The sequence below is a fragment of the Bolinopsis microptera genome, chromosome 2 (genome assembly GCF_026151205.1).
Source record: "Bolinopsis microptera isolate Bmic1 chromosome 2, MBARI_Bmic_1.0, whole genome shotgun sequence".
NCBI classification, from domain to species: Eukaryota; Metazoa; Ctenophora; class Tentaculata; order Lobata; family Bolinopsidae; genus Bolinopsis; species Bolinopsis microptera.
This window is the reverse complement of record NC_087073.1, coordinates 13600873-13613214: the sequence shown is the minus strand read 5'-3', so window position 1 is coordinate 13613214 and position 12342 is coordinate 13600873. Positions and strand designations below refer to the sequence as shown.

General features: G+C 36.0%; 3 protein-coding genes across 3 annotated transcripts in view; all 3 read right to left on the bottom strand.

Moving 5' to 3' along the window:
• Nucleotides 1–12342, bottom strand: part of LOC134811932 (CWF19-like protein 2) — an 81182-nt gene that overhangs the window by 2863 nt on the left and 65977 nt on the right. The window lies entirely within an intron of this gene.
• Nucleotides 1–12342, bottom strand: part of LOC134811931 (85/88 kDa calcium-independent phospholipase A2-like) — a 90393-nt gene that overhangs the window by 34190 nt on the left and 43861 nt on the right. The gene's annotated exons all lie outside the window — the stretch shown is intronic.
• On the bottom strand, nt 214–10781 carry LOC134826810 (E3 ubiquitin-protein ligase RNF14-like). The gene is made up of 5 exons (XM_063839309.1): nt 10525–10781; nt 6016–6428; nt 5666–5796; nt 5407–5428; nt 214–1694 (listed from the first exon to the last, which is right to left on the bottom strand). The coding sequence occupies exons 1-5, from the start codon at nt 10697–10699 to the stop codon at nt 306–308; spliced, it is 2130 nt and encodes a 709-aa protein (XP_063695379.1). The 5' UTR covers nt 10700–10781; the 3' UTR covers nt 214–305.

Here is a 12342-nt window from a genome sequence, read left to right as displayed (position 1 = left end):
AGCAGGAAAGTTTAACTTCCCCCATTCATTAATTACACACTAGATGGGATTAGAGAAGATACCAACTTCACAAAAAATTCTTATAATTAGTTCATAAATACCTAATTTGTAAAACTGTACCTGCCCACAAGTCCTGTATATAATAATTAAAGGCTGTTCAATTAATTTCAATTAATTAACCCAACAACAAAAGAAAGGTATTCCCAGTATAGGTTGGAGAAATTATTGAATATTGCAATGCATTCTTTAATCTAAGGTTGCAAGACTTATTTAAATTTCCCTGATGTCTGAGGTGAGAAATAAGATCAGTCCTGAAAAACAATTTCAATCCAGTCATCATCTCCATTTTCAAGAAATTGCACACCATTATCAATATTATCATCGTTGAAAATCCAGTCATCCTCGACTCCAGTGTCTGTATTCTCAAACAATCTGTTTTCACAAGGTCCACCAGGTCGAAAATGAGAATAGGGATCATTAGGTTGAATTCTCAGTCCACAGAGCCAGCACATATAGTTGCTGCACACAGAGCACTTTATCTTATTACAGCCCATCCCTAAGAGTAATGGAGTATTACAAGAAGGACATGGTTTTGTGTTGGTTTTCAGCCAATCGGCTGAATCTATGTCTGCAACAATCCTTAAAACATTCGCTCTTCCGTACATTTTATACATTGCTTCCTGCCCAGCCTCATTGGCTGCCTTCCATTTATCATACATTTCAATGTATTTTGAGCTACGAATTTCACACGGGGTATGTTCTCCATGCCATGTTTTATCACACAACACACAAAAGATGAAATTACAACTGTTACACTGAGCCATATTCGAGTCAACATCTTTCAAGACAGAATTTTGACAAAACTTCCTGGGACATCTTACAACATCTGACATTTGGTCAAGAGTCCTCTGCAATAAAAATCGTTCATATTTCTCGTACAAGTCACTTTCAACAAGTTCCTTAACTTGAGTAGGAAGCGCTAAAGAATCACATTTGTCATTAGGGCAAAGCAACTGGTTTACATCTCCAGAGTTGATCAATACCTCAAAATAGCTTTTCATGCATACTTTGCAGAAGACGTGATCACAAGGTAAAAATTGCATACAAAGAGATCCTTTGTATTCATCAAAACATACATTACATTTATGAGGAGACTGGCTGAACACTGACAATCTCTTTTCATAGTCAAATACGCATAATTGCCCAATTATATCTTCTGAAATAAATTCAGGACAAACTAATTTGTTGGGAAGTTGAAGATAGTCCCAAATGTCATTCACAAGAAATGAAGTCCAAGAAAACAAAATAACATCTTTAGTATCCTCCCAATCGGATATTAGGTGTTCTTTGACTTGTTGCAACATATTATCGGGCAACCAGATACAAGAAAGAGATAGCTTTGGAAATGCTGAAGATGGATAACCCGGAGGATACTCAAATTTCAATACAATAGGAGGAAGATGCTTGACATTATAGACAATTGTATTGTCTGCTTTCGTACAAAGATGCGTAAGACAATTGGGTATGTGAGAGTCATCTTGAATTATCAGTTCCACTGAATCAAGAGCTGGTTGAACATTGGCATTGAAAATACCCTGATTTTCATTGTTTGTTCTGAATTCTTTACTATCATATATGCTCTGAAGTGCCAATATTTCATCTTGTTGGGACTCAAGATCTTCTTCATTCATCTGCTGAATTGATTAGTAATAAATATACATCCATGAAAAATTATTAATGTTACAAATACATGATAAAGATTGAAAGAGAAACGAGAAAGTACCATTAAAGTAGAAAGTACCAGAAATAAGCTTAAGATTGAAAGAAAATGATACATTCAATCGAATCAAGTGACACAGGCAGCGGAAATTAGTGAACAATTCATATGCTCAACAATGAATATAAAAATTGTCAAACGATAGAATATTAAATATAATAATTATATAATATACGGGTATCGGCCTTACAAAATGACAGGCCTCACAAAATGACAGCCCACATAGACCATGCTGTAGCTTAGGTTCCCTATACATTGAACCCTATTCCTTTTACTGTATGAAAGAAAAAGCATTAATTAACACTTCCCAAGGAATGATAATGACATAGAATCTATATTTCTTACATAAATATGGACGTTTTTGCTGTTCAGTCATTGCCCCGCCTAACTGTTACCCAGAATGGAGACCAAAGTTTAGAATTTAACCCCAGAAAACCAGGTACTACCATGACTTATGTCAATCAAAGACTACTCTGGTCAAATAAAAAAACTGATTTAGTGACTTTGGTAGAAGAAATGACAAAAAAATGACCTAGCCTCACAAAATGACAGTGTTATGCCTCACAAAATGACAGTTTTATTTTATGATACAAAGATGGCATATTTATATTGGATGCCCCTTGCCTAATTATTGGTATTCTTAAACCCAGTAAGCTTATGATGAGCCTAAATGTGTTTGTTTGATCATCAATTTTGATCAAAATGCCTCACAAAATGACACCGAAAAGCCTTACAAAATGACAATGTTTCAGATTGAATTACTTTCATCATCTAAAATGGATCAGAAGCAGTCAATACAAGAAGGAGTTAAAAATAATCATAATCTGACAGTTAACAATCAAGTAACATTAAAAAAGTGCAGTTCTGATATCAAAACATTGATTTCAAACTCTTTGATTTCAAACTCTGATTTCAAAATTCAACGAAATAAAGCTTCTATTTTGTGAAAGCAGAGAGTAATAACAACTCCTAAAACATGTCAAACGTTAACTTAACACTGAAAAGTGATCTATCCAGTCAAAGAAAATATCAAATATAACCAAATACTGTGTTCAAGTATGAAAACAAAAAATGGTTTTTACGCCTCACAAAATGACATTTTTAAAGTTTTTTTAAAGTATAAAAAATGTTCCTTTTTTAATATATTCTGGTAAAAACAGAACTGGTATAATATAAACAACATATATATCTAACAGTAAGACACGTGAAAGAATAATGAAACTTTTTCCCAAATCGGATTTGAAGTGATGCCGTTTTGGGTTGTCATTTTGTAAGGCACTATCTCACGCGAAATTGCCCAACTTTTTTTAATCATCCTTTTTCCTGTAAAAGCTATTCTAATCTTCAATCTATTATATTTATCTAACTGTCCTAGGTGAAATCAAATTTCTATAGGCTGCTGTTAAAAAATGACAGCCGTGACGAAATTGTCATTTTGTAAGGCATGTTTTTTTGGAAGATTTCAAAGATGACAATTTTTATCGCAAAATTTACGGTTTTTCAATCAAATCAACCCCCGGGAAGAAAAATATACCTGTTGAACTACCTATCTGGATAATAAAACATGAAAAAAACTCATTTTTGTGCATTTCAGAGCCATCTCCTTTTTCGTGTCATTTTGTAAGGCCGATACCCGTAATATAATATAATATATAATTAATTAAATGCATATAATATACATTTAATTAAATCAAGTGATGCAATTGGCAGACCACAATTATAACCAAGCAACGAAAATGTCAATAATAGTGATGCAATCAGCAGAGAACAATAAACAAGTAAAGAAAATGTCAATAATATGTACACTTTTTTTTTTTTTTTTTTTTTTTTTTTTTTTTAATTTAAATATGCAACCTACTAAAACCAATGGAGCCCTCCTCGGGTCGTTCCTCTCGCATTTGCGAAAGTCGTCCCGAAGGTGTAAAAGGAGGACAGGATTTGTTCCCGCCAAGCTCTTACATCGCTAATTGTCGACCATCGGCCTTCACTGAAGGTAAGTTTTTTTAGAGTGGAGGCCGACAGTCAGCATGGGATGCAGGGCCAAGCGGGAAACAACGTCAAGGCCCCCTTCCACTTGGGCCATGTTGGTTTTGGCAGATACTGTGGTAATAAAATATGAAGTGAATGAGTGAAATGAAGTGAGAGAAAAGGGTTTAAGAGAGGAGGCTGGAGGAGCCTGTAAGGAATTTAGGAAAGGAAGGAAGCAGGGCATGTACTACAAAAACACAGCTACTAGTAGTACTGCAAGATTGTAACAATAACCGATAAAAATTAAATAACATAGACAGCAATAAAAATGGAGTGGACATATTGCCCTAATCGGCCAAGATCGACACAATAGAACTTTTGTGACCTATTTTATCTCCTGTAAGTGATAGCTTAAGAAGTTTGATATACCCCTGCCAGATCGGCAAGTTTCCTGCCTGAAATTTTTTGCTAATGTACCATTTGGCAACGATATTAAAATAATTTATAATTTGTGAAGTGTGATTACAGACTATAAAATTAATTTTAGTGGGATCTTCGTAATTACTATCGATTTTCCTTTTAATAAAGTCTTCAAGTAATGTGATGAAGCTATTTGTGTGAATACAATGGAGGTAAATGTGAGGAATTGTTTCTAAGTATGTGTTACACAGGCTACACATGGGAGTATCTGTAACAATTTTCATATTATGTCTCATGTATCTACACGTTGTGATCCTCATTAAGAGTTTGTATTGAAATTGAATCAACTTAAAGTTTTTAGATACTAAGAAAAACAGGTTGCTTAGAACGACTGCCCAATCGATGGAATGGCTGTTCAAGTCAACAACCCATTGACGTAAAGGAGACAGCTCGTTTGGACAAATAGAATCGTACATTTTATCCCGAATTTTGCTTCCCTTCACCTGCCCAGTTGCAGAATGTAAAAATCGAAGTTTTATATTTGGGTCAACAAATTCGATATTCCTTGAGTTAATCGTGGGACAGTTATATCTCCGTATCCCCATGATAATGTTACAGTAATCAATTTTGGAAATCGTATTCGGAGACAGCTCCCACTTGTTCATGAACATATCGTAGTTAAGGACTGTACTTTGATCTATAGAAAGGAAATCTGAGATGTAAAATATTCCCTTATCAATAAGATGATTGTTCCAAAGTTTGGACCCGATGTCAGTTATTGCTGGGTTGGACCACACACAGTGATCAATAGAACCCAAGGCTGCATTAGCCGAACTAATCTTCCACTCAGTGTAGCAATCAAGTACGTCCTGTGTAAAATTACAGTTGATATTTGCGAGACCGTTTTCTACAGAGATGGTGATATGCTCGGGAAATTTCAGTTGCATTATCATAATATCTTTCCAAGTGTGGTGAAAGGAATCATTTAGTAGCTTTGAAATAAGACTAGTTTTAAGACCTATAATAAAATCGGATAAATAAAATAGTCCCAGGCCTCCATGTTCCTTGTTTCGGGTTATGATTTCACGTTTTATTTTATCCCGTTTGCAACCCCAAAGAAAATGGAATATAATCGTGTCAAAAGTTCTGATAAAGGAAGCATCTGGTCTGGGGAGAGGAGGAACCAGGTATGTTAATTGGGAAAAGAGGAGAGTTTTGATAACTGTACATTTACCCATTACCGTCAGATCCCTCTTGTTCCACCTGTTAATCCAAGACCGAACCTTAATCAATTTATCATTATAATTACTGTTGACTATATCCATAAGTGAGCCATCATTCCTATAAACTATACCCAAAGCCGTAAAGTTATTTGTAATAAAATCATCGCCGTAGTCCATTTGAAGGGACGCTAGAAGAGTTGTATTAAGGCGAGCACGACCTAAAGGAATACATCTAGTTTTGTCGATGTTAGCTTTACACCCCGAGCACTGAGCAAACGTTCTGAGTTCTACCATAACTGCCTCTACACTCTCTATTGAAGCTTTCAGAAACAGATCAGTGTCGTCTGCAAAGAGACTCTGTAGAATTTCCACACCAGATATGTTAATACCCCTGATATTAGGGTTGATCTGAAGTTTATTCGAGAAAGTTTGAGCCACAAGTAGAAATAGAATAGGAGAGAGTGGGCTACCCTGATGAAGACCTCTGAGGAGATAAATAGGTGCGCTTAAAAACCCATTAATATTTGCGTAGCTAAAGCACGCTTGAAAAGCCACTTTAATCAACTTAATAATATAATCACTGAAACCTAATTTTTCAAGCGTACTGAAGACAAAGTTATGTTCTACCGAGTCAAAACATTTTTCAAAGTCAATCTGTAAAAGGAGACCCTCTTGTTCCGAGTCGTTGTTAAATGATTCCAGAACCATTGACATGAGAATAAGATTATCTGCTGTACTCCTGCCTGCTTGAAAGCCTGACTGGGTTTTGCTGATTATGCTGGGGATAGCTTTCATAATCCTATTCTTAGCTATATGTGTGAAGATTTTATAGTCAATGTTAAGCAGAGTAATAGGTCTCCAATTTTTTATGTAGTTAAGTTCCACTGGGCTTTTAGGCTTGGGAATAAGAGTAAGAATACCTATTCTCTGCGAAGGCGACAGGCATCCACTGTCAATAGATTCTAGATAGCAGTCGTAAATGATCTGCCTGATATCCAACCAAAAGGTTTTATAAAATTCAGCAGATAACCCGTCCCAACCTGGGGATTTATTGTTTGTTAAATTGTTCACAATAGCATCCATTTCGTGTAACGAAATAGGTCCCTCCAGAGTTTCAGTAATTTCCTGTGGGATTTGCTCAAGCTCGATGCTGGTTACATAATTATTTATCTCAGTGGGAGATGGGTTAGTTGAGTTATACAGATCCTGATAAAAGTTAACCACGTGACTAGAGATGTTATCCTGGTCCGTTAGTTCATTTCCGTCGTTGTCTATCAATTTACTAATACATTTTTTCTTGCCGTTTGATTTTTCAAGTCCAAAAAAGTATTTAGTCGAGCGCTCCCCCTCCTCTGTCCATTTCACACGTGATCTGGTAATTGCACCTCTCACCTCCTGATCTATAATATGATTTAAATCCAACTCTGCTTCAAATAATTTCTTCTGTAGTATCGTACAGTTTACTAGATTCGAATCGTTTTTACAGTCTTCAATATCTTTTTTTAACTTTTCTTTTTTCAATGTGATTTCTTTTTTTTTCTTTTTACCAAAGGTCATTCCAAACTGTTTTATTTTGATTTTTATAACGTCCCAAAGACCCCTGTAAGAATCAAAGCTATCTTCTTTTGTATTATGAATGATTTTCTTTATTTCGTTAATAAAATTTTGATCTAGGAGGTGAGAGTTGTTAATTTTCCAATATCCTTTTCCGTGTGCAATAGTAGAGCCCTGGAGGGATAGCGAGATGTAGCTGTGATCAGATTTATAGCCATGGCTTATTTCTGTATCACATACAGGTAGATTGACCAGACTATCTTGGATCAAGAAAAAATCTAATCTAGACTGAGTTTTGTACTTTTTGTTAAAATGAGTAAAAACCCGTGCCTCAGCACCTCTGTTAAGACGGAAAATATCACTAAACCCATAGTCGTTAATGGAATCATTGAGAAAATTCTGGCAGCGACTATTTGCATGGGTGGTAGACCCCCCCTGTTTGTCCAACATGTTGTTCAGAACCGTGTTCCAGTCTCCCACAAATATTATATGATCATCTCGTGCACGACTGAGTGATTCTAGAAATACGTTTTCGAGAAATGAAACATCGTCATTATTGGGGCAGTAGACATTCACTAAACACAGTTTGAGAGAGTCGTATTCTAACTCGACAAGGGTCGCACGACCTTGGCTGATGCTACGCTGGTTAATAATATGGAGATTCGGAGCATCAGCTTTAACAAGGAAGGCAATACCGGTGGAGTTTGAAGTGCCATGGTTAAAGATTATATCCCCATCCCAAGAATGTTTCCAGTCTCTCTCAACTTGAGGAGTTGAGTGTGTTTCTTGGAGACAAATGATTTGCTCAGGTTTATTTTTAAGCCAGTTTAAAACAAGATTACGTTTAATCGGGTTACCCATACCATTGCAGTTAAAAGAACCGATTTTTGGGCATGCCAACCCACTATTGCTGTTATTTTGCGGAGTCATTGTTAATCTGAAAATGGCCCCGCCCTTCCTTAGTGTAGCTTTTTACCCCCCCTGAATTAAACCCCAGAAATGAAGGTGATGGTGTCGTGAAAAAATGAGTATATACAATGGAAATAACACAAAAAACATGCACACGCGACATAGAAACACGGAAAACGATCGTAGAAAAATAATTTCTACAATAATACAGCCTGTTTGTACTACAACCTACACTGGCCCCGCCCTTATTATAACAGTTATTATTGGAATAATAGTAGAACCAATAATCGAAGTGACGAGGTAGCAAGGTGAGAAACACACTGTATCTAGGAAACATGAGTGAACGCGTCGCAAGGAGAAGTTGTGACAGTTTACCCGAAACTGTAGCAGATAGAAGATCAGAAAATCTAGAACAAAATGAGAATGATAGCAACTATATCATAATGTTTATAGATACCGGTTATACACCGAGCAAGAGTTTTTTTTTGTATGTTTGTTGGCATAGCCTTTATAAAGATTTTTTTAAACTTTTGAATAATGAATAATGCACTGTACAAAAAATCAGTACGAGTCAAACAGACCCTTTTAAAATACCTATAAAACATAATAAATAGGTGAAATTGATGGTGATAAAGAGGTAACTCACGTGGACAAAAAACTGGTCTCTCGACGTCGGTATTATACAGGTGTTATGATGAGAGGGGATAATTTTATAAATACTAAGTTACCTTAACTGGAAAACGACTGCACGGAGCAAGTCAATCAATAATAAATTCAATAGAATCAGGCTGACGGATACAATATTATAAAAACTAGCGGATACAATAATATGAGGAGATACGCACTCTGAATAACAGATAAGAAGTTGAAGAAGAGCCCTTAAGCCCTACCACGTAGCTCCCACCCCACGGAACCCGTGAACCACTACTTGAAGAAAAGGCACACGCTGCATAATTTCTATGCGTGAGTTAAGTGTTAAAACTTGAAGGGGTCTCTCGAAAATCGTACGAGATAATACAATACAATACAGTGAACACACGCTAGAGTGCTGTGATATACTAAAAGTTTATCAACTAATAAATAAATAGAGAAATAGGCTATATTATAACAGTTACGAATGGTTACCAGAGCTTGCTAGAGGATCGTTTGGCCTACGTTGACCCCTTTTGATATTAGGGAGGCCATGTCTGGCCCTAAGGGAAAATTTAAGTCGGCTAAAATAAACCTTCAAGCCGGATTCGTTAAGATGAAAAGAGTCCGAATTTCCTACTGAGAATTTCGGTAGCAGCTTGCCGTTGTTGCTTTGGAACGTTTTCATATCTACGTATGATGCATTTGGTAAATGTTGGCACATATCGTTCAAATAAAAGTTGTACTTTGTGATTCTGGTATTGATTACAGTGGAGGTAGATGGGAGAACCCCGGGACAAAAGATGTGGCACGAAGGATGTGCTTTTCTGACTTTGCTTATGTAGGTGAAAGTAGATTTGACCAAATCTTCCGGGATACAAGAATCTACTTTTAAGTTGTTAGTGCCTACTGCTAAAATAAGATCAGAAATGCCATTATATGTTTCCGGCTCTGGTAAATCCTCGACCTTGGCTACAAAGGTATCGGATCCAGGTAAAGCGGCCCCTAAGGTCCCTTTTCCCTGTCCGAATTTGATTTTCCCCCCCCGAATTAGAATCACCAAGTAAGGCTATTTTGGTCTCAGGAGAACCTACTGGCTCCCATCCTGACTCTAAGTTAGCTGAGTTTGACCCTGAGAGAGTTTCTATTTTCGCCTCAAGCTCAACATTTAAGTTTTCCAAGGCAACGACACGGTCTGACAAATCTGTGGTTTCGAGCTGATGGGACCCCGCTCTCTCCTCGATACAAGACATTCGGGTATCATACGAATCAAGTTTTAACGAGATTGAATTTAATCTAGAATCGAAGCTTTCTAGTTTATTGGAGATTGCATCCAGTCTGGCAACAGTTTGGTTAGAAAAATTAACAAATAGATTTTCTATTAGCGTTACCATCGACTGCTCTTCGGACTTAATTGGAGAGCCTGAAACATTTAAATTTGGACGTTTGGTATCCTTGTCAGAAGGTGAACTACTGGCACTTACATCATCTAAGGTCCTTTTATTATCCGAATTCTGTGGAGGAGAACCAGAAAAGTACCCTAAAATACTCGACATAACCGTTAAATATGGGCACAGCTAAAGTGTTACCGGTAAACCTTATCACGTGGTAAATAATATGTACGTGTTAAGCTCTGAATAGCATAGACGTTAGGAAAGTTCTAGAAAAACGGGTAAAAACGTCACAACTTTAACGGATAAAAATTATCTTAGATAAGCCATATCGTACATGATTGAAAAAACCGTTATAAAAAGTTGAAATAAAGGTTTGTGTAATCTAAAAAGATAAGAGAGCTAAGGAAAGAGTGGCGAAATAAAAGTTTAAATTGAGAAGTGACGAAATAAAAGTTTAAATTGAGAAGTGGGTTTAAATTGAGAAGTGTGTTTAAATTGAGAAGTGGGTTTAAATTGAGAAGTGGGTTTAAATTGAGAAGTGTGTTTAAATTGAGAAGTGAGTTTAAATTGAGAAGTGTGTTTAAATTGAGAAGTGGTTTAAATTGAGAAATGGTTTAAATTGAGAAGTGAGTTTAAAGATGCGTAAGACAATTGGGTATGTGAGAGTCATCTTCAATTATCAGTTCCACTAAATCAAGAGCTGGTTGAACATTGGCATTGAAAATACCCTGATTTTCATAGTTTGTTCTGAATTCTTTACTATCATATATGCTCTGAAGTGCCAATATTTCATCTTGTTGGGACTCAAGATCTTCTTCATTCATCTGCTGAATTGATTAGTAATAAATATACATCCATGAAAAATTATTAATGTTACAAATACATGATAAAGATTGAAAGAGAAACGAGAAAGTACCATTAAAGTAGAAAGTACCAGAAATAAGCTTAAGATTGAAAGAAAATGATACATTCAATCGAATCAAGTGACACAGGCAGCGGAAATTAGTGAACAATTCATATGCTCAACAATGAATATAAAAATTGTCAAACGATATAATATTAAATATAATAATTATATAATATAATATAATATAATATATAATTAATTAAATGCATATAATATACATTTAATTAAATCAAGTGATGCAATTGGCAGACCACAATTATAACCAAGCAACGAAAATGTCAATAATAGTGATGCAATCAGCAGAGAACAATAAACAAGTAAAGAAAATGTCAATAATATGTACACTTTAAATGTACAAAAACAAGTTTCAACTTTTGCTTGGAATGGCCAAGACACGCAGGTACTTCTCAGTGCTACCAAGAATCAATGAAACAATACAATTTTCGATGAAACAAAACCCTGGCAGAGTGGCCTGTACGTGGTAATCTTTTAAAAGCTTTCATGGTTATTTAAAGCGGTTTGTCAGATTATTCAGCAGTTCTATTTGGAATAGGCATATCTGACCGTGTAAATCTGATGTAGTAAGAGGGGTACTAGTGTTAAAAATCTCCAGAGCTCCCTCTGCGCCGGATGTCAAGAGCTCTAAAACAGTTTTAAATTTTAAAGTTGAATTAGATGGATTTAAGAGAGATATCATTTCTAAAAGTTTTGTTAATGAATGTTATTTTTAGAAATGTTTCTTATAATGAACTATGAATAATTTAGGAAGAATAAAGGGAACCAATTATTATGTTACTAATCAAGAATTAGGCCCGTTGTTTCGTTTTGGTGGACACTAGATTTCCATTCACTATAACTATAAGTATAAGCTCTAATCAGCTTAAACTCCTAATGAAAACAATGTCATGGTCCCTGGCTCTATTAAATTTTCCGACCTTTCCTCCCCCATCTCAATTATCAAGAGCCGTATCAAAAAGCTTTTACTTGAAACCCAGCAATTGGCAACACCTGGGCGTGAAATTGAGTGGCTCCCCCTAAATAGCTGGGGCATTGAACCAGCTTAGTCAATCAGCATCCCATCCCTTGCACACAATTAATTACAAAAGCGCTAATTATACCTGTTTCAAAAGCATCCTGTCTGGAAGTTCCCTGACTGCCGTGTGAATCTTTGGATTTATTTTTGGATCTATTTTTACATAGATATGATTTTTATATACCTATATAATATATAATATTCCTCGCATAATTTCCATGTCCGCCTGAACAAACCTGGCACCATCAAATCTTACCTCTAGAAACCCCAGAACTCATCAAGCCTAGTCTGAATTCAAAACTAGTTTACCAGCTACGTACAGTTTCCTGGACATCCTGGACATTTGGGCCATGCACTAGCCACTAGAATGTATATTGTATGGTCCTGCAGTGGGGTCTCCTTGTCCTTGGATCTGTGTTTTGATCCGTCTTTTCATAAAATTTTCCATTTGGATCACTTAGACTCACTTAGACTCACTTAGACTCACTTAGACTCACCTATTAAATGTTAATCAACACCACTGGTCC